This window comes from Alosa alosa, chromosome 13 (genome assembly GCF_017589495.1).
Source record: "Alosa alosa isolate M-15738 ecotype Scorff River chromosome 13, AALO_Geno_1.1, whole genome shotgun sequence".
NCBI classification, from domain to species: Eukaryota; Metazoa; Chordata; class Actinopteri; order Clupeiformes; family Clupeidae; genus Alosa; species Alosa alosa.
The window spans coordinates 26,660,837-26,682,231 of NC_063201.1; the positions used below are offsets into that span (position 1 = coordinate 26,660,837).

The window sequence follows — 21,395 nt, forward strand, 5'->3', positions numbered from 1 at the left end:
TGAACAACTGTGTAACTTGCTTGTCCAACCAAAGCGCCTAATCAACCAGAAACAACACCAGGCACCTTCCTTCGTCAGTGTTAGTTTGGGAGTCTAAAAATATTATATTCTCATTGGTTTTACATAGTGAGTTGGAGGCCATATGTATTGAGAAAAGTACGCTGATTGGGAAAACATTTGGGAATGTGTGAAACAATGGAATATTATTACTTGCTCTATTTTTTGTATGTCAAGTTTCCTGTGACCCACTTCTTGTAGTTTACCATAAACACTATTAGGGCTCTTTCAAATTTGTCCAATAACACCGACCTCTCCCAACCACTGACTTGCACACAGAGACGCAGACACCCGCACACACCCACAGACAAACACACGCACTCACACACACCCACATTTTCACACACACGCACACACACACACACCCACAGACAAATACCAAACACACACACACACACTCCACTCCTATTCTTTTCAACACAGTGGCAGGAAGTTGTCCAGTGGTCCACATATCCGCAGTGCTTCTGAAAAAGAATGAGTGAGGCAGAACTGAGGAGGCTGCTGATGGCAGGGGTGAGGGGGGTGGGGCGGGGGGTTAACTGGTCGCTCTGAATGTTCACACGGTTCCTCTGTGCGTCTCCAACCCCTCCTGACTGGCTGACCGACCCAGGAGAGGACACGACCAACTCTGGCAGGCATAGCGTGCTGTCTCATCACCGCTGTCATCACAGGAGAGAGGCCAGAGACCACAAACACCCACACAAGGACCTGCTCTCACTGCTCCGAGTCCTGGAAACGTCCCACGCGTGTTTGGACCGAGGGGAGAGAGCGACTGGGACATAGTCTGCCTCTGTGGCGCTATGCAGCTGCCCGGGAGGGTGGCCTTACTGCTGTGCTGCTGCTGGACCACTCTTGGACGAGGTGAGTCAGAGCCCGCTTCCTCTGCTTCAGACTGGAAAGAGACCGAATCACTTCTGGAGCACTTGAAAACATCTGAGGGGTCCAATCGAGGGACATTTTCTAATGTTGACGTAAAGTATTGACCCAGAGGGAAAATGCAATATTCTGTATCTTTTAAGTTAAAATATTTCTGGGGGATATTTACCACTGTTGTAGGCATCATAATGTGCTATTTCTGAAGCTACCTGTGTATTGTCAACACATTTTGAAAAACCCAAATATATGTATACAACTATGTATAAACTTTTTTGTCAAAGTTTTTGATTCAGACTATTAAAAACTCAGTAAAATCCTTTTTAAATCATCACAGTCTACATGAGTGGCTTTACTGCCAATCCCTTATTTGGGGATCATGTGTTCACTGCTCCTCTGGGTTGGACTGTTCCATTGTTTCATCTCCGTTGCGTCTTCATTGTCCGCCACACACCTGCCAAGAGCATTGTCCCTCTCCATTACATTTTCCCATCGCCACGGTGACGACCCTCTACCTTTATCCACTCCCATTCCACTCCATTTCCTGTTTCTATTCGCCTCTCCTGGAAACTTCCTGTTTGTGTCAGGCCCCCGATTTCCTGTTTCCTGTACGGTTCATGCCAAGGGCGCACCTTTCATTGCCTGAATAGTGCTTTGCTTTTCTCTAATGGATGGTTTGATTTCCTCTGTACAACCAGAGCTATTCATAAATGTTGGAGTGTTGAGAGATACCGTCGGCCATGTTTCCCAAATCATCCTTTCAATCAGATTTCGTTTACAGAAAAACTTCCGCACACATTCAAAACTTCCACATAATTTAAACAATGAATTGAATAGTTGTTAAAAAATAACACAAACCTACACAAAACATGAGCTTCATATGGAATAAAGCTTTCCACCACAATTGCACTTAAAAACACACAGACAGGGATTAATTGTCCCAGATTCTTTTGCATCAAACTATTAATTGAAATTGAATTAATTACAAATACACATCTCTCTCTCTCTCTCTCCCTCTGTGTAGGCTCATCTGCCAGTGACCCCTGGGCCCAGTGTAAGAACAAATCCTGTGAAAGCAAGTTTGCAAATGAAGTGTGTGATAAGGACTGCACTGAGCCTGAGTGTCTGAGAGATGGCTTGGACTGCATCACAGACAAGGGCCAATGCAAGTAAGATGCCGCCTACTGTACATCTATTCATATGTTTAGCACAGAATCTAACTCTAACAAATGAGAGTTACCAAGAATATCCATAAGCTGACAGAATACAACTTTTATAAAACAAACTGCTATATCTGGTGTCATGTATTTTATAGTATCCCTAATTACTCACTCTTAGCAATTTATGCTACATCCCTACAAGGCACAGGCTGAGGCTGTGCAGTAACTCTGTAACAGGAAACAACAGGAACAGCTAGAGGTCGCTGGCCATAGTGGAAATGGTGCGAAAAGCAAAATAGATTACATTTATGTGGCGTATATCTACTTGTGGAAAGTGGATGTAGAAGACGTAACACTTTCACTTTCACTTAAAATATCAACTCAAATGGATTGTTTTAAACATTGTCAGGGTGTCACTAGACCCAAAACTATAGGCCTACTGGAGCACAGTCCAATCTAATGATAATAATAATAGCTAACTTAAAAAATCAGGTTACACTTAAAGGGATATTCGCTTGAGTATCGCTTTAACTTGACAGTATAGACATAAGAGTGACATGACACTGTCATGAATGTGTCATAAACAAGTCATAAACATTTATCACATAATGCTTTTGTTATTAAGTGACATTCGGGTGGGTGATTAGGATTAGGGTTAGAGGTTAGGATTAGTATTAGGGTTAGGGTTCATGTGTCATGACAGTGTCATGTCACTCTTATGTCAATACTGTCAAGTAAAGTGTTACCAAAAATCATTATGACCCTGTTTTCCCTTGTCACTGACTCACATTTTTTCTTCCTCTCTGTTTTTGTAGGCAAGGCCATGTTGAGTACTGCAAGCACCACTATGACAACTCTCACTGTGACCAGGGCTGCAACAACGCGCTCTGTGGTTGGGACGGGAGCGACTGCTACCACGACCCCATCTGGGCCACGGGGTCCCTGATTGTCCAGACCAGGATCCCCTTCACACAGGGACCCTTCCAGAACAACTCCCTCCTATGGACACTGAGCACACTGCTGAGGACCCCGGTGAAGCTGAGGGACAGGGCTCCATTCAAGCCCAGCAGTGACCTCCACAGACTCCAGCCCCAGCAGCTGGCTGACCTGCTGAAGCCCACCGCACCGGTCAGCAGCAGTGAGGGGTAAGAGAACTCGCTGGGTCTTTACGTTAAGGCTTTAGTGAGGGTGAGAGAACTCGCTGGGTCTTTACGTTAAGACTTTAGTGAGGGGTGAGAGAATTCGCTGGGTCTACATTTAGACTTCGTCCACTCACCACACGCAGGGAGAGATTTGTGGCTGGAGGATGGTACATGTTATATGGGTGGAGAGACTCTGGGGTACTGGGGCAAAGTAGGCATTTGATTATTGAATATTTTCTTTAATGCTCTTTAATTCTTTTGGGACATGTCTTTTGGCATGTGCTAAGGTTGTTCTGTTCTGACTGTAAAGTAGTTCTGTGTGTTGATTTGCTTAAGCAGAAAAGATTTCACTTGTCTTTGTACCTAATGCTATTGAATTTGTTTGTTTTATGACAATTGTGTCTTTACCTCTGTTATGTCTACCAGTTTAGTATATTCCCATTAGCATTAGCATTCAAATTTCAATTTCAATATTGTCACCAGTCCTGTTGATCCTGTTGAAAAACTGCCTTTGTGGAGTGGTTATAACTCTGTGCTCTGAATCCTCTCCCTTCCCTTGCGTCCCCCAGCTCGCTGCTGTTCCTGCAGGTTGATAACAAGCCGTGCGTCCAGCAGCAAGAGGCCAGCTGCTTCCCCTCGGCGCCCGGCGCTGCCCGCTTCCTCCAGGCCAGGATGGCACCGGGCCGCATCCCCAGTGGCAGGCTCGCCGAGGTCCAGGCCATTGTCCACGTGCGCGGTGTCATGGAGGAACTCGGGGACAGGAGTGAGGAAGGAGTGGAGGCTAAAACGGGTGGAAAAAGGGGAGAGAATAGAGATGGTAGGTCCCAAACGCTGAACTATATACAACAATTTTACGCACAGTTGGGCCCCATGCTTGAACATCCACAATGGTTATTTTGCCCACCCATTTCCTGATTAATTGAGTTTCACAACAACGTCCTGCAAGGGTTGAATTCTATGAACATGTGTTTGGTCAGTTTCTGCAACCACAATGAATGTTTTGGCCTATCTCAACACCATCTCAATCAAAAAGTCACATCCTTTTCTCTGTCATAAATCAAATCAAATCATGGCCTTTCACCAGATTGTTCTTCACCAAGTCATTATGAGATTAATAGAGCCTGCTGTATCCAGTGTGATTGTGAATAAGATCTAACAGAGTAAAGGCACATCTAATCTTCTCGACCCAGCAGCACCTGCATGGCTGTGGCCGGTGGTTGGCACGGGAGTCGGCTTGGGCCTGGCGGTGGTGGTTGCTGTGGTTCTGGTAGTGATGTGGGTCCGGAGGAGGAGGAGGAGGGAGCGGGCAGGGGAATCGGACAGGGTGCGCCACCGGTCCACCGGCACTGACAACGGCAAAAACAACAACGGCAGCAAGGCCTGGATTGAGACGGCCAGCCACCGCGGGGAGCGCGGGAAAGATCGCAGGGAGAAGGAGAAGAACGGCCTGAAGAAGAAAAAGGGGAAGGGGAAGGACACAGGGAAGAAACGGCGAGAGCCGCTCGGAGAGGACGCCATTCGACTACGGTCAGTGGCCAGCTCTGTGTCCAAAAAGGAAAGCTCAAATAATGTGGTAGTCTAGTCTCAGTAATGAATGAAAAGGCCCAGAACCTCCCAAGTGTCCTCTTGAGCATTTTGTTTATGAATATGTTCTTTTTTTTGCATTTTGTTTATGAATATGTTTTTTTTTTTATTATTCTATCCCATGTACTTTACTCTTTAAACTGTTATTTTGCTTTTCTTTATGCAGCCTAAAACACATAATTGCCTCTGTGTATGAAATGTGCTATACAAATGAACTCGCCTTTCCTAGCCTGGATTATTTTGTGATGATCTCAAACCCCTACCGCGATTTCAGGCCACTGCGAAAGGACCTGGACATAGGAAGTGACACAGACATGACCCAGAGTTCCATGGAGGACGTCAGGTATGCACGGCGGGAGGAGATCTGCGACCACCGGACGCCAGAGCAAAAGAACTTCAGGCTCCTTCCCAGCCGCCCACAATCACTATCACCAATGCAGGGTAGGATGCTAGGTTCTCCGTTTGTGAACACTCACAGTCAAAGAGTAGAGTTCAGTACTGACATTTAATTTTAATTCGATTTTGAGCTTTGTGTTCAGTACTAGGCCTACTTGAGGTCAAAGGCAGCTTTTAAAAATGTTTTATTCCTTTACAGCCCCCCCTGGAGGCTGGGAAAGAAATTCAACCCCTTCACATCAAAGGTCACAAACACCAACCAATGTGGGTGAACAATTATTATGATATAAAAATATTATTAATCATATGTATATTACATAACGTGGTTATACATTTATTTTCATTAAATATTGCTTGTGGTAATGACTGTAATGTCTTGTTACAGTCTGTAAATAAATGTACAAGATCTTGAGCATATTGGAATTTAGTATCACTTGATGTCAACAGACTGCTTCAGTGCAGTGGTGCGGTCCAGATGGGTCAGTGGTTCTGATCCGCGCTGTGCGTAGTGGGCTGGACCGAGTGGTTCTGGAGCTGCTCAGGGCTGGAGTGCCGGTCAACAACACGGACCATACAGGTATTGACCTTTTTCAGGCTCTCTCTCAGGCTCTCAGCTGTCAGACTGATATGTGTGAAATACGGGTTTATTACGTGAGATGAAACAGTTATATGCTTCTTTGCTGTATAATTGAGAGATTTACAGTTACAGGCCTACACATGAACAGTCATAAAAACCTCTATCAGTAATTTATTGTTACAAGCGAAGGTTAAATTAGTCTTATCTCAGCCTCTCTTTGATAGCGTACGACATCCCGTTCTTCACCTTCAGTGTACAATGTTGTTGTTCAAAATTATGATCTGTTTAGTAAGAGGGAGTGCCAGTGTGTCTGCAACGTTGGTAGAAAAGCATGATGTCATTGTGTGCAGTTGGGGAGTTAACCTGCATAATATTGTTCTACCTGTCTGCCCCCCCCTCTCTATTTATCTCTTCCCATCCCTCTCTTTCTCTCTTTTTTCATCCTTCTCTCTCTCTCTCTCCTGCTGGTGAACTCCCCACTGCTGTCCACCCTTTTCCTGCTCTCTGCAGCACCCTTGATCTCCAACTCTGATTCAGAACAGGCTTAATATGCCGTAGCGCCCAATAGCTTTGAATGTGCTGCTTTAACTTTCTCTCCATTTCTCTCTCTCCATCACTCTCTTTCTCTCCGTTTCTCTCTCTTTCTCTCCATCACTCTCTCTTGCATCTGCACCTTAAAATCCCTTATCTGCACTGTAAAATGCCTTCTCTCCCCTCCCACCCTCCAGTCGCACCACTGGCCCCACTCTTTCACATGTTCCTGGCCCACCGTCTCTGCTTTGTATAAAATTTGGCCCCTTTTGATAAAAACGTGTTGCTTCCCCTCCGTAATGGATTCCATTCTGCTTTCCCTGACCTTCCCCCACCCTAAACCCGCCGTCTGTCTGCCAGGGAGATCAGCCCTCCACTGGGCATGCACCGTCAATCACCTCTCCTTGGCTCGAACTCTCATTCGCTACGGTGCGGCGGTGGACCTCCAGGATAACAAGGTACGTTTACTTAGTCTGCTTTTCTCAGTCTCATTTGAACACAGATGGATATTCTTTTGAGGGTGAACTTTGGGGGCAAGGAATCCTCAATGGTTTCATCAGGCGGAAATCAATGTTTGTCTAGCAGGTGGAATTAGTATAGGAACAAACATCGTGTCCTCTCCCTCCCAACAGGGCGAAACGGCTCTCTTCCTCTCAGCGCTCCACGGTTGCTACGACACCGCCAGATTCCTGCTCCTCAATGGAGCCAACCAGGACCTCTGTGATCGGCACGGCCGGCGCCCTGTGCACGTGGCGCGCGAGGGCATGCACCACCAGGTGCTGGAGCTGCTGTTGGCACACAGGGTGCAGCGGGGGCCTGTCCCCATAGACCCGGCCTGTGAGGTGCTCTGGGACGACAGGGCCTACCTGTACTCCCCCTGGGCTGCGCCGCCCTCTCTTCCCAGCAGGAGTGCCTCATTTTCAGGAGCCATAACACCCAGAGGACTCTCATCACCTCCACCACCAAGGTAATATGAAGCCGTCCTCTACATCAGTGTTTCCCAAACTTTTTTTCTGGGGACCCACTTTTTAAAAATGACAGACTATCGCGACCCAACTCGTTGACTGTGGTAGTTAACAAACTAGATCCTAATAGAAAGCTGTTAGCTTTCCTAAGCTATATAAGGTATAGGTATTACACAACATAAATTGTCACTATGCTATGCTGGCGACCCAAATAAAATCTCCTACGACCCACCTGTGGGTCGCGACCCAGTCTTTGGGAACCAATGCTCTACATCACATATCAGTCATATATGAGTTAATATGCATTGTCACTTGGATTGATTACCAGGATTCATTATTTGTAAGGCCTTGACTTTTTGCATGTGGTTGCAACTTTTTTATTTCATTTATTTTATTTTATGTATAATTAGAAAAGTAGTTTATGACCCTCACATGCTATATTTCCTCTTCCTCTTTAATAGTGATTGGTCAATGGGTCCCAGGCAATGTCCCTCGCCTCAAAACTGGCGCCCATCACCCAGCCAATCAACAACAGCACTGGTGACACCTAGAATCCTTGGCCTTCCACCCCGGCCAATCAGCACCTTGCAGGAAGTGACCTCAGAGGCAGAGGAAGAGGAAAGGGAAGCAGCCCGCGACCGCGAGGGTCCTCGAGCAGTTACGCCTCACTTCCTGTCGCCACAGCCCGCGCCGCGACAGAGGTCCTTCTCTTGTACCCAGCACGCTTTGCAGCGGCGCTCCGGCTGCAACCCCGCAGAGCTGTCGCTGCACATTCCAACGCCCACAGAGAAGGCAGCCAATGAGCACATCGAGAGAGTGATTTCACCGCCGCCTAAAGAAGCTCCAAACCAATTAGAAAATAAAGGTAGCATCCCCGTCCCTCCCAAACCCCAGATAGACCCTGAGAGAGAAATCAGCACAAAGAACTGCAACCAGAAGAGTGAAAAAGCCAATCATGAAAACCTCACTTCTGTTCAGTCTGCTCTGTAAGCACACATGTATGCTTGAAGCCCAGTAGGCATGATTTATGACAGAGCATGCCCAACAGGATCCACTTAAGAGTTGTATACATTTCCAGCTATGATATATTTCATGTATTCTCCATATTGCCACAATACTATGTCAAGGACACAGCTGTGTATGATTCTTAATAACCGTGTCAATGGCAATAATCAACTAATTAAATTAACTGTGTTTTCTTTGAAAAATAATTTAGCCAATTCCAATAGCACTAGACTTGAACCCATTTGTGATTTAGAACATCTGGTCCATTTCTCGGTATGAACAGGTGGTGGAAAAAGTTTATGGTTTTGAATAATTAAGAGAATCTCGGGCAGAACCACAGAGGAGCTTGGAAAGCTATTTTTAACCGTGACAGGTGCTCGCCTATGCCAGTCTGACCAATGTGCTATGTAATGAAAGCACGCTCCCTTCACACCAGGTTTCTGAATGTGTACACAGACAGTCTTTATTGTAAAAGAGGTAGAGAATACAGGTGTTTCACTGTACAGAAAAAAGACAGCACTGTTGATATACTCATTCAAACCGTATATAGGGACAGCAAACGCACCTCATTCATATAATAGATCCACACACAAGCCCAGTAAAAAAAAGAGGAAAACACACACAAACACACACACACACACACACACACACTCAGAAAAACACAATCTTTGGATTATCTCTATTGCCCCCTTCACCCAAGTCAATTCACTTCTATCAGAGCTCTTAAGAAACAAAAGATAATAGCAATGATAAAAATAACAATAATAATAATAATAATATAGTATTCATGAAAGCTTTCGTGATGATTTTTTCTCCAATTTCTACAAGCACTCAGACACGGCAGTAACTAGTGGAGATAATGTTATAGTGGAGAAAAAAAATATCCCATGATCCTCTTTGTCTTCCTCCTGAGCTCCCTTTAACACACACACACGGGAACTTCACCCTCAACCCAATACACACGTACGCACACACACACACACACACACACACACACACTCTCTCTCTTTCATACACATTTACAGAAAGACATACATACACTCACGAGCACTCACACACACATAGTGAAGAAGCACATGAACTGACTTGAAAAATAAGGTGAAACCGGCGGAGTGAGGGTAACAGGTGTGTGGGGGGGTGGGGTGGGGTGGGGGGGGGTGGTGAAGGATAAAGAGTGACCATCATTCAATCTGTCTAGTCGTCATCGGCGTTATCGTCGTTGTTGTTGTCGACCCCGAGCCTGGCGGGCTGGTTCGGAGAGCGGCCACATCCATCAGTCGGAGTTGTCTGAGTGGTCGCTGACGGGCGAGGTGGCCGACGGCGGACTGTTCGGATCCTGCCAGTTGCCATTAGTCTGGAAGGGATGGAAGGTCGTGAAGCAGGGAACAACACACTGACCACGCAACATGTCTCAACTCCACAAGGCTCCAGGTCATTAGGACCAGTGTCTGGCCTGCTCTACTCAAAACACGCTGCCAACAGCACAGGTCAACATCCACACAGAGCATCAAATAGATCCAACTTCCACAGCTGATGTTATTAATGCACTGGCACCTTTGAACTCTTGTTCTTGAGATGAAGTATTTCCACACAATAGCACTGTAAGCCTCTTTGGATGAAAACATCTGCTAAATGATCAACGTCTTCTGCATGTAACACAAATGTCAAATTTGTTTTAAATGTATTATTGCATACACATAGTAATGATCATTTCAGCCTAAATCTGCCCAAGACAGGGCAGTCACAAACTGGTGACTATGAAATGCCAGTTTTGGTCAGTCACAGTTGCATGTAATACTATGGGGTAGTATGGAAAGTCTGTTCAGAAAAATCTATTTTTATGGCATGGACAACACAGTTCAAAAGCGCTTTTGCACACCTCGTTTGGGACAGGTGCGTCGAAAAAAAGATAAAGTCACTAGTAATGTGTGTTGAAGAAATCCCGCACACTGTCCTTTATGCATGCAAATACTTATACTTCACACAACATTTCAGTCACACAGACCTTCCTCAGGTGAATTCACCTGAAGAAGGTATTTATTTGCATGCGTAAAGGACAGTGTGGGATTTCTTCAACACGCATGGCATGAACAACAAATGTTCCAAATGTATAATAACCAAATATCTATCAAGGTCCGGTACATGATACATAGTCCTTCACTACTAAGGCAGCAAAGTCCTTCCACTTCAGGCTTGAGGTGTAGTGGCATTAGCCGTACAGAAGAGCAGAGTGTTAGTCTGGGTGGAAAATGGGAGGGGAAAGGTGCCAGAGGAGCATTTTAGCGCTAGCAGATCGATCAGCGCTATCAGATCGGTCAGCGCTAGCAGATCGGTCAGCGCTAGCAGATCGGTCAGCGCTAGCAGATCGCTCATTTGAGTTGGCACGGGACGGACTGAGGCTACAGAGTCATGCGCTTAATGGCTTCCTCACCCGGCTCTCTCTGGGACTATACAGTCTGTCTGAGAAACCCGATTGAGAAATAGAGTCCTATCAGAGAGAGAAAGGACAAGGAAGTTTAGCCAGTGGTGAGTGAAAAAACACACAGACACACACACAATGTGAGAATTCAAACACATAATGCAAATACACCCACACAAAGACCCAGACACACAGAGACAAAACCACACCGCAACAGTCAACAACTCGCACTACAATACAAACACACAGAATGAAGCTCCAGTTTATAAACATGCAAGTTAAAAAGCAGCATAAGGACAACCACACAGACGGAACACACGGACCACCACACTGATCTATAACAGCAGCAACACACACAAACAAACACAAAACAAACACAAAACAGACAGCTGCCATGGCGACGTGCATTGTGAGGTCACAGAGTCCTGTGACATTGTGCTGACAGCATGCATGCACTACCTGAGCTCCCATGTGATAGGCCGGCTGCTCGGCCCCGTTCATCGGAGGCACTCCCAGGAAGAGGTCAGCCGACCCCGACAGGGAGAAGGAGCCAGAGCCTGAGAGATGGAAGCAGAGAGGAGAGCAGACGAGCCGATAAGCTTACTGACCGCCCTCGCCCTGACCCACACAACCCCAACCAGCAGCCGTTGACACGTCACCGCCTGCTTCTCAGGCTCCTGACGACTCTTTCACCACCACCCTACTGCTACTGTGCATTAGCTAGGCTTCACTATGTCATTCAGCAGACATCTGGATCCACAGCGACTCACGGTACACATGCAGGACAAACAGAAAGCTCTCTGAGACTAGCCTGCCACTGACCCCGATCTCAGTCAATGTCAATTTTAGCCTTTGCACGGCGTGCGTCCGCATCGACTCGCCTTCACGTTGACTCAGACCGGGGCAGTGTCAGGACAACTCAAACAAGCTCTGTCTGCCTGGACTGGTGGGGAGTGTCCGGCGGGGCAGCTCACCGGTGGAGTTGGGCGTGTGCGGCGAGTCCTCGCTCTGCTGCGTGGCCCCCAGGGCTGTCTTCATGGCGTAGATATTAGCCTCTTCCTGGAACTTGCCAATGTTCTTCTTGTAACGAATCCGCTTGTTGCCAAACCAGTTGGACACCTGTCAGCGGATCCGAATGCCCGGATAGAGAGGTCAGTGTTAAATTAGGCATGCCGCGTTGTTGCCGTGGCATAAACAGTCCGAAGAGGGGTGGGGTGGGGGTGAGGCGCACCCTGCATACCTGCGAGACGGTGATCCCACACTGCTTAGCCAGCTCTTCCTTGGCCTCCTCGCTGGGGTAAGGGTTGGAGAGGTGCGAGTAGAAGTACTCATTGAGGACCTCTGTGGCTTGCTTGCTGAAGTTACGCCGCTTGCGCCTAGGGAACGGGTACATATACCACTTGACTAACTGATCAGCGACCAGGCAAAACTGACTGATTCTACACTGATTGAACTGCATTAATGCGTTCTGGACTAAAACTGAACACATCATTCACTGATTAGATAGACTACACTACCACGCAAAAGTTTGAGGTCATTTAGAAATGTCCTTGTTCATCATCATTTCAAATCTTTTCAAAGCCAATCTGTTGCACTCGTTTTGCAACATTTACAATTCAAACTCAACATGTATGTCATGTATGTAGCATGAACAAGAAGGTAATTTCTAAGCGTCTCCAAGAAAACAGAAAAGAACAGCAAAGCGGTAACCTCATAGCCAACGTCCCAGTCAGAATAAAGAACAGCACATACCTGGCATCGAGGAAGCGTGAGCGCAGGATCATGACGGCCTCACAGGTGCTCTGCTTGAGCTGAGTCTGGATGGCACTGAACTTGCGGTGGATGATGGCCACCATGCGCTCAATCTCGCGGGGAGACACAGGCCGCGTGCGGGACTGCTCCCGCAACAGGTTCATCACGTGGGTGGTGAACTCGTTGCAGGCCTACACACACACACACACACACACAGACACAGACACATTAACTTTCCAAGGCTATGTAACGGATGCCAGCTAGCTTAGCTGTGCTTGTGGAACGTTGGTAAACCTCACTCTCCGACGCCTCAAGAGTGCTGCTGGCATGCAAGCCGGTAGCCTGGGCTATTGGCTCAACTGTCAGCACACTCGCCTCCCGATCCGAGGTGCTGCTGTTCGCAGGTTCGAGTCCGGGCGTGTGCAGGGCTGAATCGCGCAGGTTCAACACAACGCAGGCTACATTGGTGCTGTGACCCGGATCCTGCACCGAATTTGCTTTTCTGATCTAACCATTGACAATTCGCAAAAAAAAAAAAAAAATTCTCAAATCATCTGAAAAAACGTATATAAGACAGGGCATTTTAAAATTTCAATTGGTTTGTGTTATATCTAGGTAAGGGCAATGGAACCATCTGTTACTGCGCCAACAGCTTTTTGGGACCCATCCATGACTGATTTGTGTCTCGACAGGATACATACCTGCTCATATTTCTCCAGCTCAGTGTGATAGATGGTCCGAATCTGGCTAAGCTTGCTCTTGTAGTCAGAATGCTCCAGTGAACTGTCTGGCGACATCCCGCCTGAACTGGTCGCCGCGGACACCGCAGCGGCAGCCCCGCCCCCTTTCTCGGGGCCTGCCACACCTTCAGCCAGCAGCATGTTGTCTAATCGGACAAGCTGGGGATCTGGTGGCTCCTCCTCCTGTGCATTGCGCATAGACAAACCTAATCCAAAAAGAATAAGGGAATCTTTAGACAAAGCATGATATCAAAGCATATCATTTTTGTTTTCTTGTTTTAGCACAAAAGAAAAAGGGGTTGTAACGTGGAAAGTTGTTCAATTCAGGTACGACCAATCTATAAGCTGAACTGAGACTTTATTTTCAAATATAAAATAATTACACTTGATTATACTTTATATTTGTGCTTATTTTAGCTTATTGCAATTGAGCTAAGGTACATGAAGACCTCAAGAAGTACTTTGAAACTGGTATTTAATTCAAGGGCATAAGAGTTCCAAATTGGGAAAGGTGCAAGCCATTAATGATCACAGTCCATAATCTATTTAACAAAACTACATACTATAAATGCACAAAGACTTGCAGAAATTAAGTTTAGAAATAGGGCAAATTGCTTAAATCCATTTATAAATACACAAACGGTACACTGTTTTACTTAACACATTTGTTACACTTTGTCTAACTTAAAAAGCACAATTTAAACTGTAAAATATCACACTGGTGCATCCATATCTGTTCAGGGTCTTGTAATTAGTTCATGATAGAGGGCAAAGACTTTATTATAGCAATGTAAAGAGTAAGGTTTTAACTTAACCTAACCTACACGACTGTACAGGTTAACAGACAGACACAGTTAGGGAAGTGTACACAAGGTATCCACAAGCAACAACAAGCGTCTGCTTTGTTCCACAAACTTCAATCAGCCTGGCGCTCAAGCTTAAAAATGGTGTCAAATTATGTCAACTTTTACACAAATGAAAAGTTCGGATTAATATTCAACACATCACTTCACTTCACCCAGGACTTACCAGTTTTTTCTTTAATCTCACATAACACACTGAACAATGCAGGTTTCATTCGATGACAATTCAAAGCATGTTTTCTGTGTTGGGTGGAAGAACAAACGGATAACATTAAAAGGTTAGCCATGGATCCTGTCCTTGACAACGTAACTTAACTCAGTATCGTATTTCATTATTTTATCCAAATATTAGGATAGGAAAAACCTCACCTTAGCACCACAATTCTTGCGACAGCCAAATGTTTCTTAAGACTATGCTGCATAAAAGACCCCAGTGATTTTGTGTTATATTCTAGCTAGCAGCTAGCAACCTAGCTTCTGGTTGGTTACCTTGCTAGCTTGTAAGCTTTTATGTGTGCTGGTGTTAACTGAGGTTGGTTCTGAAGTTCAAATTCAGACAATAGTTTGTTTTGAAACGGAGTGGGCAACAATCAGATTGGGAGTAACACGTCTGTTCATAAAATCGTGTAATACAGTTCCTACAAAACTTAATAACGATATATACACATAAAAAAAATTATATGAATGAATTTGCCTGGAAATGGATGCTACTGAATGCTATACGCTCATACTAAATCGAACTGCTAACTGCTATTGATTCTTTCCTTGATATGATATGGCAAACAAAAAGAACTGAATAAGTTGATGGATAATTATGTAATATGCCATGCTATGCATTTCCACAAGATTTCTGCGGTATTTTCAACACTTATCAACATTATCATGTAACCTAATGTTATTCAATATTGCCATCAACTTGAAAACAAAACATATAGAGCCAGCTAGCAGAGGTGTTCAATAATATCAGTGTGCTAGCTATCGTTACCTGGTTTACTGCTGGTGGAATGCTCAACGACTGATAACTAGCTAATTAGCTAGATCACTGCAACAGTAAGTAGCTCTGGCTAGCTTTATTTAACCTAGCGACCAAGCTAAAGAACCATGTAAACAATAGCTGACGTTAGTTTGATCACAACTCAGTAATATCACAACAGGGACTACAACCACAATATCTAAATAACTAGTTTGAGACGCACCAATTCACCATAAGGACAAGCTTTTAGCTAGGTTTTCTTGTGGGATCAACTAGTACCAGCTTTCAGACAGTTTGTTCCGCTAGCTACCACCAGGAGCTATGCAATTAGCCAGAGCCTGCTAATGGTGGTTAGCAGGCTACCTTCTAAAGTCAGAACTTTTTTCTTAAAACGAACTTGACTTTTGGGCTGAGTGCCAGGAGTTGCATTAGCGTTACATCTTCATTGCTAATTAAAAACATCATGGTGCTTACTTTGCTTGGGCTTCGTCCAAACTTTGGTCAGTAATGGTCATGATTTGTTGCAAAATATCGCCAATATCCCTGCGGCTCTCGTGTCCATTTTCTGATCCTTCGAGGCCTGATTCCCCATCGGACCGATGCTGAGAGCTTGGGCGAACCGAGTTCATTGGATGCATACCGGTAGGCGCGTTCAAACCAAGGCCCCGGCCTGAATTGGGACCATTGCCCGCGATAGGCTGCTGCTGTAACATCCCGAGCGGTACATTAGCTGAACTGTATGTGGTCGTGAGAATACAATGCACCCTGAAAAAAAAAGAGCAACACACAGGGGTCCCCTAGCGATTCACAAAGAGAGTGGAGGTAAGTTAGAGCCACAAAAATGGCGATATACTGTCATGATTGCAATACTAATTACAAGTTTGCGACAGTATTATTAATTGTTAGGAGATCATTTAGACTTAGTGGAGTTACGCTATTCATTTATCTACAGGTCTATATAATTGGCGAACCACGTTTTTATGTGATATGCCTATCCCCGCTTTCTTCTATTGAAGTCCATTGTTGTATTTCCCTTTATCGTGGTGATTTGTTTCCCCACTCATTTTTTTCATGCAGTTTTTAAATTTCTTATAAAATAGTATCGCGTATGAAGGCCTGTTTTTAGAGGGGAAAACTAAGCATTTAAGAAATTCTGCTTTACTTCAGAGATTCACATTTACTCTACCTGACACCTCATTTCACTTTGCCCATCCTAAATTGTTAAGCTAAAGTAGCCTATCCTTTAGCCTTTTTTTTTTTTTTTTTTTGCTCAGGTCTGTCTACTTCTCGTTTATCTGCAAGTCAACAGGAAGTCTGCCTAACCGCAGATTCAGTCACACAAACAGCTAGGTTTCAACATGCTATTTCTATTCAACAAGCTGGTGCAGATCTACTGCACACATTGCACACACAGCACACCTCCCCCAGGCTATAATTCCTTAGGTCATTTCTAACGATATTCTTTTGACAAATATATAAAGAAACAATTTATTGGTGTTCATTGTAGGCTACTTGTATTCTGCTTAAGAGCATAATGACAGCTTTCCACGAGTTTGTTATATGGGCTAAATAAATAGGGGTGGGTCAGGACAGGAGGGGAACAGGAAGAGACTGAACAGACAGACAGAGTGTTAAGTAGAGCATGTTGCAACTTCATGTCAACTTTCCACTTGTCAGGAGCATTTGCTGAAGCGTTTTTTAACAGGGAAAGAAGTCATGTTCAGCGTTACGTCTGTTCACCCTAGGAGATGATGGTAATCAAAAGTCATATATGATAAGAAGACAAGACGGAGACATTGGAAGTCATCTGAGGGTAAACCATCTCCTAGTTAAGCGTGGGAAGAAGGTAGGCTACGAACTTACACTGCCTATCACAAATACCTGGGGTGGTAAATTAGAGGCAGAAGTGATAGCTTGCACTGATATCATATGAATAATTGTAAATGTAGATAGTTTTGTGTTACTGGTTTTCATCTCTTAGATTGCTGATAAACTTGTTTCAGATCAGTGTTTGTGATCTGCCATTGAGTACAGTGAAGGTTGTGGTTTGGTTGGCCACTAGGACTTAGTCTACTGTACATTACAAAACATTCTTTCAAAACTATTGTTGTTGATGTTTTTGGTGATGCTATACCCTTAATTTATGATGCAGTGCAATGCAATGAATTATTCCAGTATTGTGGTCACTGATTACACTGTCATATATAGACTTTAATGCTATAAACTGGGTGTAACTGTTTGTCATAGTGGAGACATATGTTTAATTGTATTTTCAGTTATGTATGTAATTTATGGCTTTAATGAAAGATAAGTTTGGTTTTTCATATTGTCAAAGTTCTGATTTAGAGGAAAAACAATGGATATGGCAGTGGATGGACAATCCACCAGAAAGGAGGACTTGGAACCTCTCTTCATTTTAGAAGAGGGAGACGACATTGACAGTGTTATGTGCAATACAAGTAAAGTCAACGGCCAAGAGACTGTAACGATAACTCAACAAGACAATGGAGATACTATTAAAGGAAACCACCAGCCTGTAGAGCAACTACAAGACTCGGCTGTCTGTGAGTCTGAGGACGGGACTGTAAAGAAGTCAGAAATACAAGAAGAGGAGAGAGGGGGTGATCCAGAGAAGAGGACACAGAGGGAGATGGAGACCAAAGACAGCAAGGCTGCTGACATAGACGTGAATATGGAGAGTGAAGCAATGCTGAGAGCAAAGGAGAGCGTACCAGATGAACCCTCAGCAGTGGGTGAGGGAGCATCACACACGCAGACTGCTCCACGAGAGACAGACGCCACAGCCGAGACAAAAACAGAAGTCATATTAAGGCACAAAACACAACCCAGTGCAGAAACACCCAAAAAGTGTAAAGACTTTTTGAGTCCAGATGATGCACAAAAAAAGTGTAAAGACTTTTTGAGTCCAGATGATGCACAGAAAAAGGTATCGGTGACCATGCAAAATGATAGTCATACATGCCCATAGTTATTTCATAGTAACATACAATGTGCTGTTTTGTTGCAAAAGTAAAGTTCCTAAAGCCTACGTGACCGGTAACTGTCTTGTTTGAATAACTCTGAAAGGGAACTTTTTACCGTCATACTCCAATAGACATTGTCATTGTCTTGTATTCCACACTGACCCGTTTCGTGTATTGCAATGTTGACTCTATGTGCTTTGTCACATGTTTATTCACCACCTTAGGTCAACAGGTTAAGTTCTGATTTCCCCGACGCTCTGTATGAGCTGCTGTACGCTGTGCAGGAGGGCAGAAGACTGAATGACCAGCGCTGCTCTTTCAGACTAGAACCGAGACGGAGATGCTATTCTGAGCCGGGAACCCCTCGCCATAGTAACAGAGGTGACGATACACAACACTGCAAATGATTTTGCTAGTAGGCATTACTTCTGTAACTAAGCTGAGCCAGCATTCGGTCACGTGTAAGAAACACTTGACTATTGCTTAATCACACATTTCCTGCAATGTGGACATAAAACCATCAACCACACAAAAAATGTCTTTAACCTATGATGAACCTAAATTGAACTTCATAATCGTGAGGTCTCCCTTTCAATCTCCCTTTATATTGTCTGCATTCTCCAACAGTCATGTTCTCCTCGATGACATCACTGCAGAAGGAGGAGTTCTTTGACCTGGTGGCCACGTCTCAAGCCCGGCGTCTGGACGATCAGAGGGCTGAGGCCGAAAGCATTATTCCGGTTCCTCCGCAGCCCCAGGCGCCCCCAGCCGATGAGCCCAAAGCTTGTGACAGGAAGCTGAGTATCAAGGCCAGTGTGATGAAGAAGGCAACCAAGGCCCCACCTCCTAAAGAAGACCTTTACAATATGATCCTCACATCCCAAGTAAATGCTGCGGGTTTAGACTGTCATGAGTCCTCTAGTCTTGTGAGCTCCCGCTGCACTGTGGAATACAGTCTGGAAGCTATCAGTATTGTTTTTTTTTTCTGTATGTCTAGACGTTGGGACATAGTATATATTATGATACACAGGAACCACTGTGTTTCAAAAAGAACGAAAACACCACATATGTTCGTTGCTGTGAACATTTTTAAGTCCATGCATTTCTCAGTGGGAAAGATGTGTCTCATTTTCCATTTATTTAGAGATTTGCCGTGTTTACATCTGACAAGTTCTTTTCTCACCATATAGATCAAGATATACTGTAGATCAAGACTTTTTATGTCATTGTGAGCCATTAAAGTTCCTGAGATTATCGTAGCAGAAATAAACACATTGCTTACTGTAATGACATTCAATTGATCCAGTGTAGCTAACTGCTAATGAATACATTTGTGTTCCCACCAGGCTCAAGGCAGACTGGAGGAGCAGAGGAGCCGAGCTCCTGGTCCGATGGATGATGAGGACTTCTTCTCTCTGCTGCTGAAGGTTCAGGGTGGGAGGATGGACGAGCAAAGGACTGAGTTTCCTGACAATCACTGAGGGAAGTAAAGACTGAATGGTCTTACAGAGCCAGACATGCAATACAAGAAAGGTCAACATCAAGACAGCCATGTAGGAATTATATCTAAATTTGAGAGGAAGTGATAAGCAAATTTAGTGAAATCATTTCAATTTTAATTTCATTCGATTTCTAATGTTGTGGGCTGACAGAAGGCTGGAGGAGGGAAGACGGCATTGCGGTTCAGAGCTGTCTGCAAAGTGCTGAAGTCACCTTTTGAGCATGAAGACAAGGTTTGAAGAGACCACAGTCTGTTTGAGCTAACCAGCACTAGTCCATCATGCACAGTCATGTCAGGCTATTTTGTACATTCCTCTCATTTCAATCAAACTTACTATCAAATGTATTTGAATGGATGGTTTTCAGTTTGTATGAGTGACTGTATTTTTGGATGGCCTTGATGATGTCTTTACGCAATGCTTATTGAGGCAGCACTCATTTCAAACTAGTTTTACATGCCTTATTTATCAAGTGCCTGAAATCCATATATTACTAAACTGTTACTGTCCTAAGAAAGTTGTAAATATATTTGATTGTTAATGTTGGTATACTGGTATTACTGGAATATCCTCACGCTTGAAAAGGGTCAACACTGGGATATGTCCTGAACACATGGATTGTGTAAACAGTCATGTGTTCTGAAAGAAATCTTTTTGGAAAATGTCTTTGACATTCTTATAAGGGGAGTGGATATCCACTCCTCTCTTGGCAGGGCTTTGGCAGTAGCTGAATGTTTGATATTTTTTCTTAAATATGGTTTTAGATTCCCTACAGATCTGCCAATGGCATCCTCCCGAAGTCTCTGTGTTCAGGTGATCTTAATCTTGCTATTTAAAAACAGAATATATATTGAATTATCATATGTCTGCAGCAGTTTCCTTTTGGAGGGTTCTTAAACCTGGAACATTATTCAGATTATTGCTACTGTGATGAAGGCATATGTTGCCTTAAGAGCGCTGTGAGGGGCTGGGAAATGGGAAAATGCTTAATTCTGAGAAACCAGTTTCTGTGCATAACCAAACGTCAACATGTACTGTATCTTTGCCTAATGCACATGTAGACTGTTTTGGTTAAAGCACTATTGCCAAACACTGTTTGCAAGGTGTCTTTTATTTTTGTAAAGTGTGTATGTGTGTGTGTGTGTGTGTGTGTGTGTGTGTGTGGTGGAGGGGGTGTTGCAGTTAGTATGACTGATATAACTTTGCAAAACTCTTTTAAAAGACCACAGTAAAATACGTCATTCATCTCACAAATAAATAAAAATGGTACGTTAATGACAAAAAATGGTTTTGTGGAGTACTTTATTAGATTGCCCTGGCCTATTTAACATGGTCTGTAGTAAATGATATACTGAATGGCTAAAGACACCATTGTACTATGTTTAGATCATGACTTTTCCTATCCATGAAAGACACCGCCTATCATCAAAGTTACATTGGAATATAACTGAATGCTGAGAGGTCGGGAATGATCTCATATTTGCAATAGATTTTCAGTTATTGCAGATAAGAGGACATGGTCAGAATAACTTTTCAGAGCCCTCCTTTTATTGTTACTTTTCTTCAGTCTAAAAGTGAAGGAAGTCTACTTCTCATTCATGTTGGCCATCTTCTTCTAAAGTCATTGCGTGAGACGTCTAGGCCTATGTTGGGTATTTTTAATGTAGAAATGGGTATTTGGCTTCATTCTCGTAATTTTGTTGACTGGTTTGCCACAGCCTTCACTGTATGAATAAGCACAGCCACAGAGGTACAACTACTTTTATCCAAGAGCTAAGTTCCTTTCTCATTAACAAAGTGCTCCTCTCACAAAAGTCAAGGATCCAGTAACGCATAGAAACAAAATTACATGAGAATTGTTTTGCTTCCATGGCA

At 44.2% G+C, this 21,395-nt stretch overlaps 3 protein-coding genes across 18 annotated transcripts; 2 read left to right on the forward strand and 1 right to left on the reverse strand.

Annotated features, from left to right (window-relative positions):
• Positions 1–610: 610 nt before the first annotated feature.
• Positions 611–8,619, forward strand: notchl (notch receptor, like). 2 transcript variants are annotated; one of them, XM_048260549.1, is made up of 11 exons: positions 611–918; positions 1,955–2,099; positions 2,906–3,235; positions 3,802–4,049; positions 4,423–4,759; positions 5,091–5,257; positions 5,412–5,476; positions 5,660–5,789; positions 6,681–6,778; positions 6,953–7,287; positions 7,747–8,619. In XM_048260549.1, exons 1-11 carry the CDS (start codon positions 858–860, stop codon positions 8,273–8,275), a joined length of 2,445 nt encoding a protein of 814 aa, XP_048116506.1. In that variant the 5' UTR covers positions 611–857; the 3' UTR covers positions 8,276–8,619. The 2 variants fall into 2 exon arrangements, with proteins under 2 accessions (XP_048116506.1, XP_048116507.1); XM_048260550.1 differs by having other exon boundaries at positions 4,426–4,759; positions 7,747–8,618.
• A 108-nt stretch (positions 8,620–8,727) lies between these two features.
• pbx2 (pre-B-cell leukemia homeobox 2) lies at positions 8,728–15,750 on the reverse strand. Of its 8 annotated transcripts, XR_007195454.1 has the most exons (10): positions 15,512–15,750; positions 14,231–14,304; positions 13,163–13,407; positions 12,462–12,652; positions 11,950–12,085; positions 11,684–11,828; positions 11,169–11,266; positions 10,722–10,778; positions 9,845–9,936; positions 9,560–9,644 (listed from the first exon to the last, which is right to left on the reverse strand). XR_007195454.1 is itself a non-coding variant. In XM_048260556.1 (9 exons), the coding sequence occupies exons 1-9, from the start codon at positions 15,748–15,750 to the stop codon at positions 9,564–9,566; spliced, it is 1,266 nt and encodes a 421-aa protein (XP_048116513.1). In that variant the 3' UTR covers positions 8,728–9,563. The 8 variants fall into 8 exon arrangements, 7 of the variants coding, with proteins under 7 accessions (XP_048116513.1, XP_048116520.1, XP_048116518.1 ...); XM_048260556.1 differs by lacking the exon at positions 9,845–9,936 and having other exon boundaries at positions 8,728–9,644; XM_048260563.1 differs by lacking the exons at positions 9,845–9,936; positions 15,512–15,750 and adding an exon at positions 15,050–15,074 and having other exon boundaries at positions 8,728–9,644.
• LOC125305663 (G-protein-signaling modulator 1) lies at positions 15,071–20,610 on the forward strand. Of its 8 annotated transcripts, XM_048260569.1 has the most exons (7): positions 15,786–15,859; positions 16,312–16,387; positions 16,783–16,883; positions 17,373–17,984; positions 18,246–18,402; positions 18,649–18,905; positions 19,368–20,610. In XM_048260569.1, exons 4-7 carry the CDS (start codon positions 17,394–17,396, stop codon positions 19,500–19,502), a joined length of 1,140 nt encoding a protein of 379 aa, XP_048116526.1. In that variant the 5' UTR covers positions 15,786–15,859; positions 16,312–16,387; positions 16,783–16,883; positions 17,373–17,393; the 3' UTR covers positions 19,503–20,610. The 8 variants fall into 8 exon arrangements, 7 of the variants coding, with proteins under 7 accessions (XP_048116527.1, XP_048116525.1, XP_048116524.1 ...); XM_048260570.1 differs by lacking the exons at positions 15,786–15,859; positions 16,312–16,387 and adding an exon at positions 15,071–15,114; XM_048260568.1 differs by lacking the exon at positions 16,312–16,387 and having other exon boundaries at positions 15,776–15,859.
• Positions 20,611–21,395: the final 785 nt, after the last annotated feature.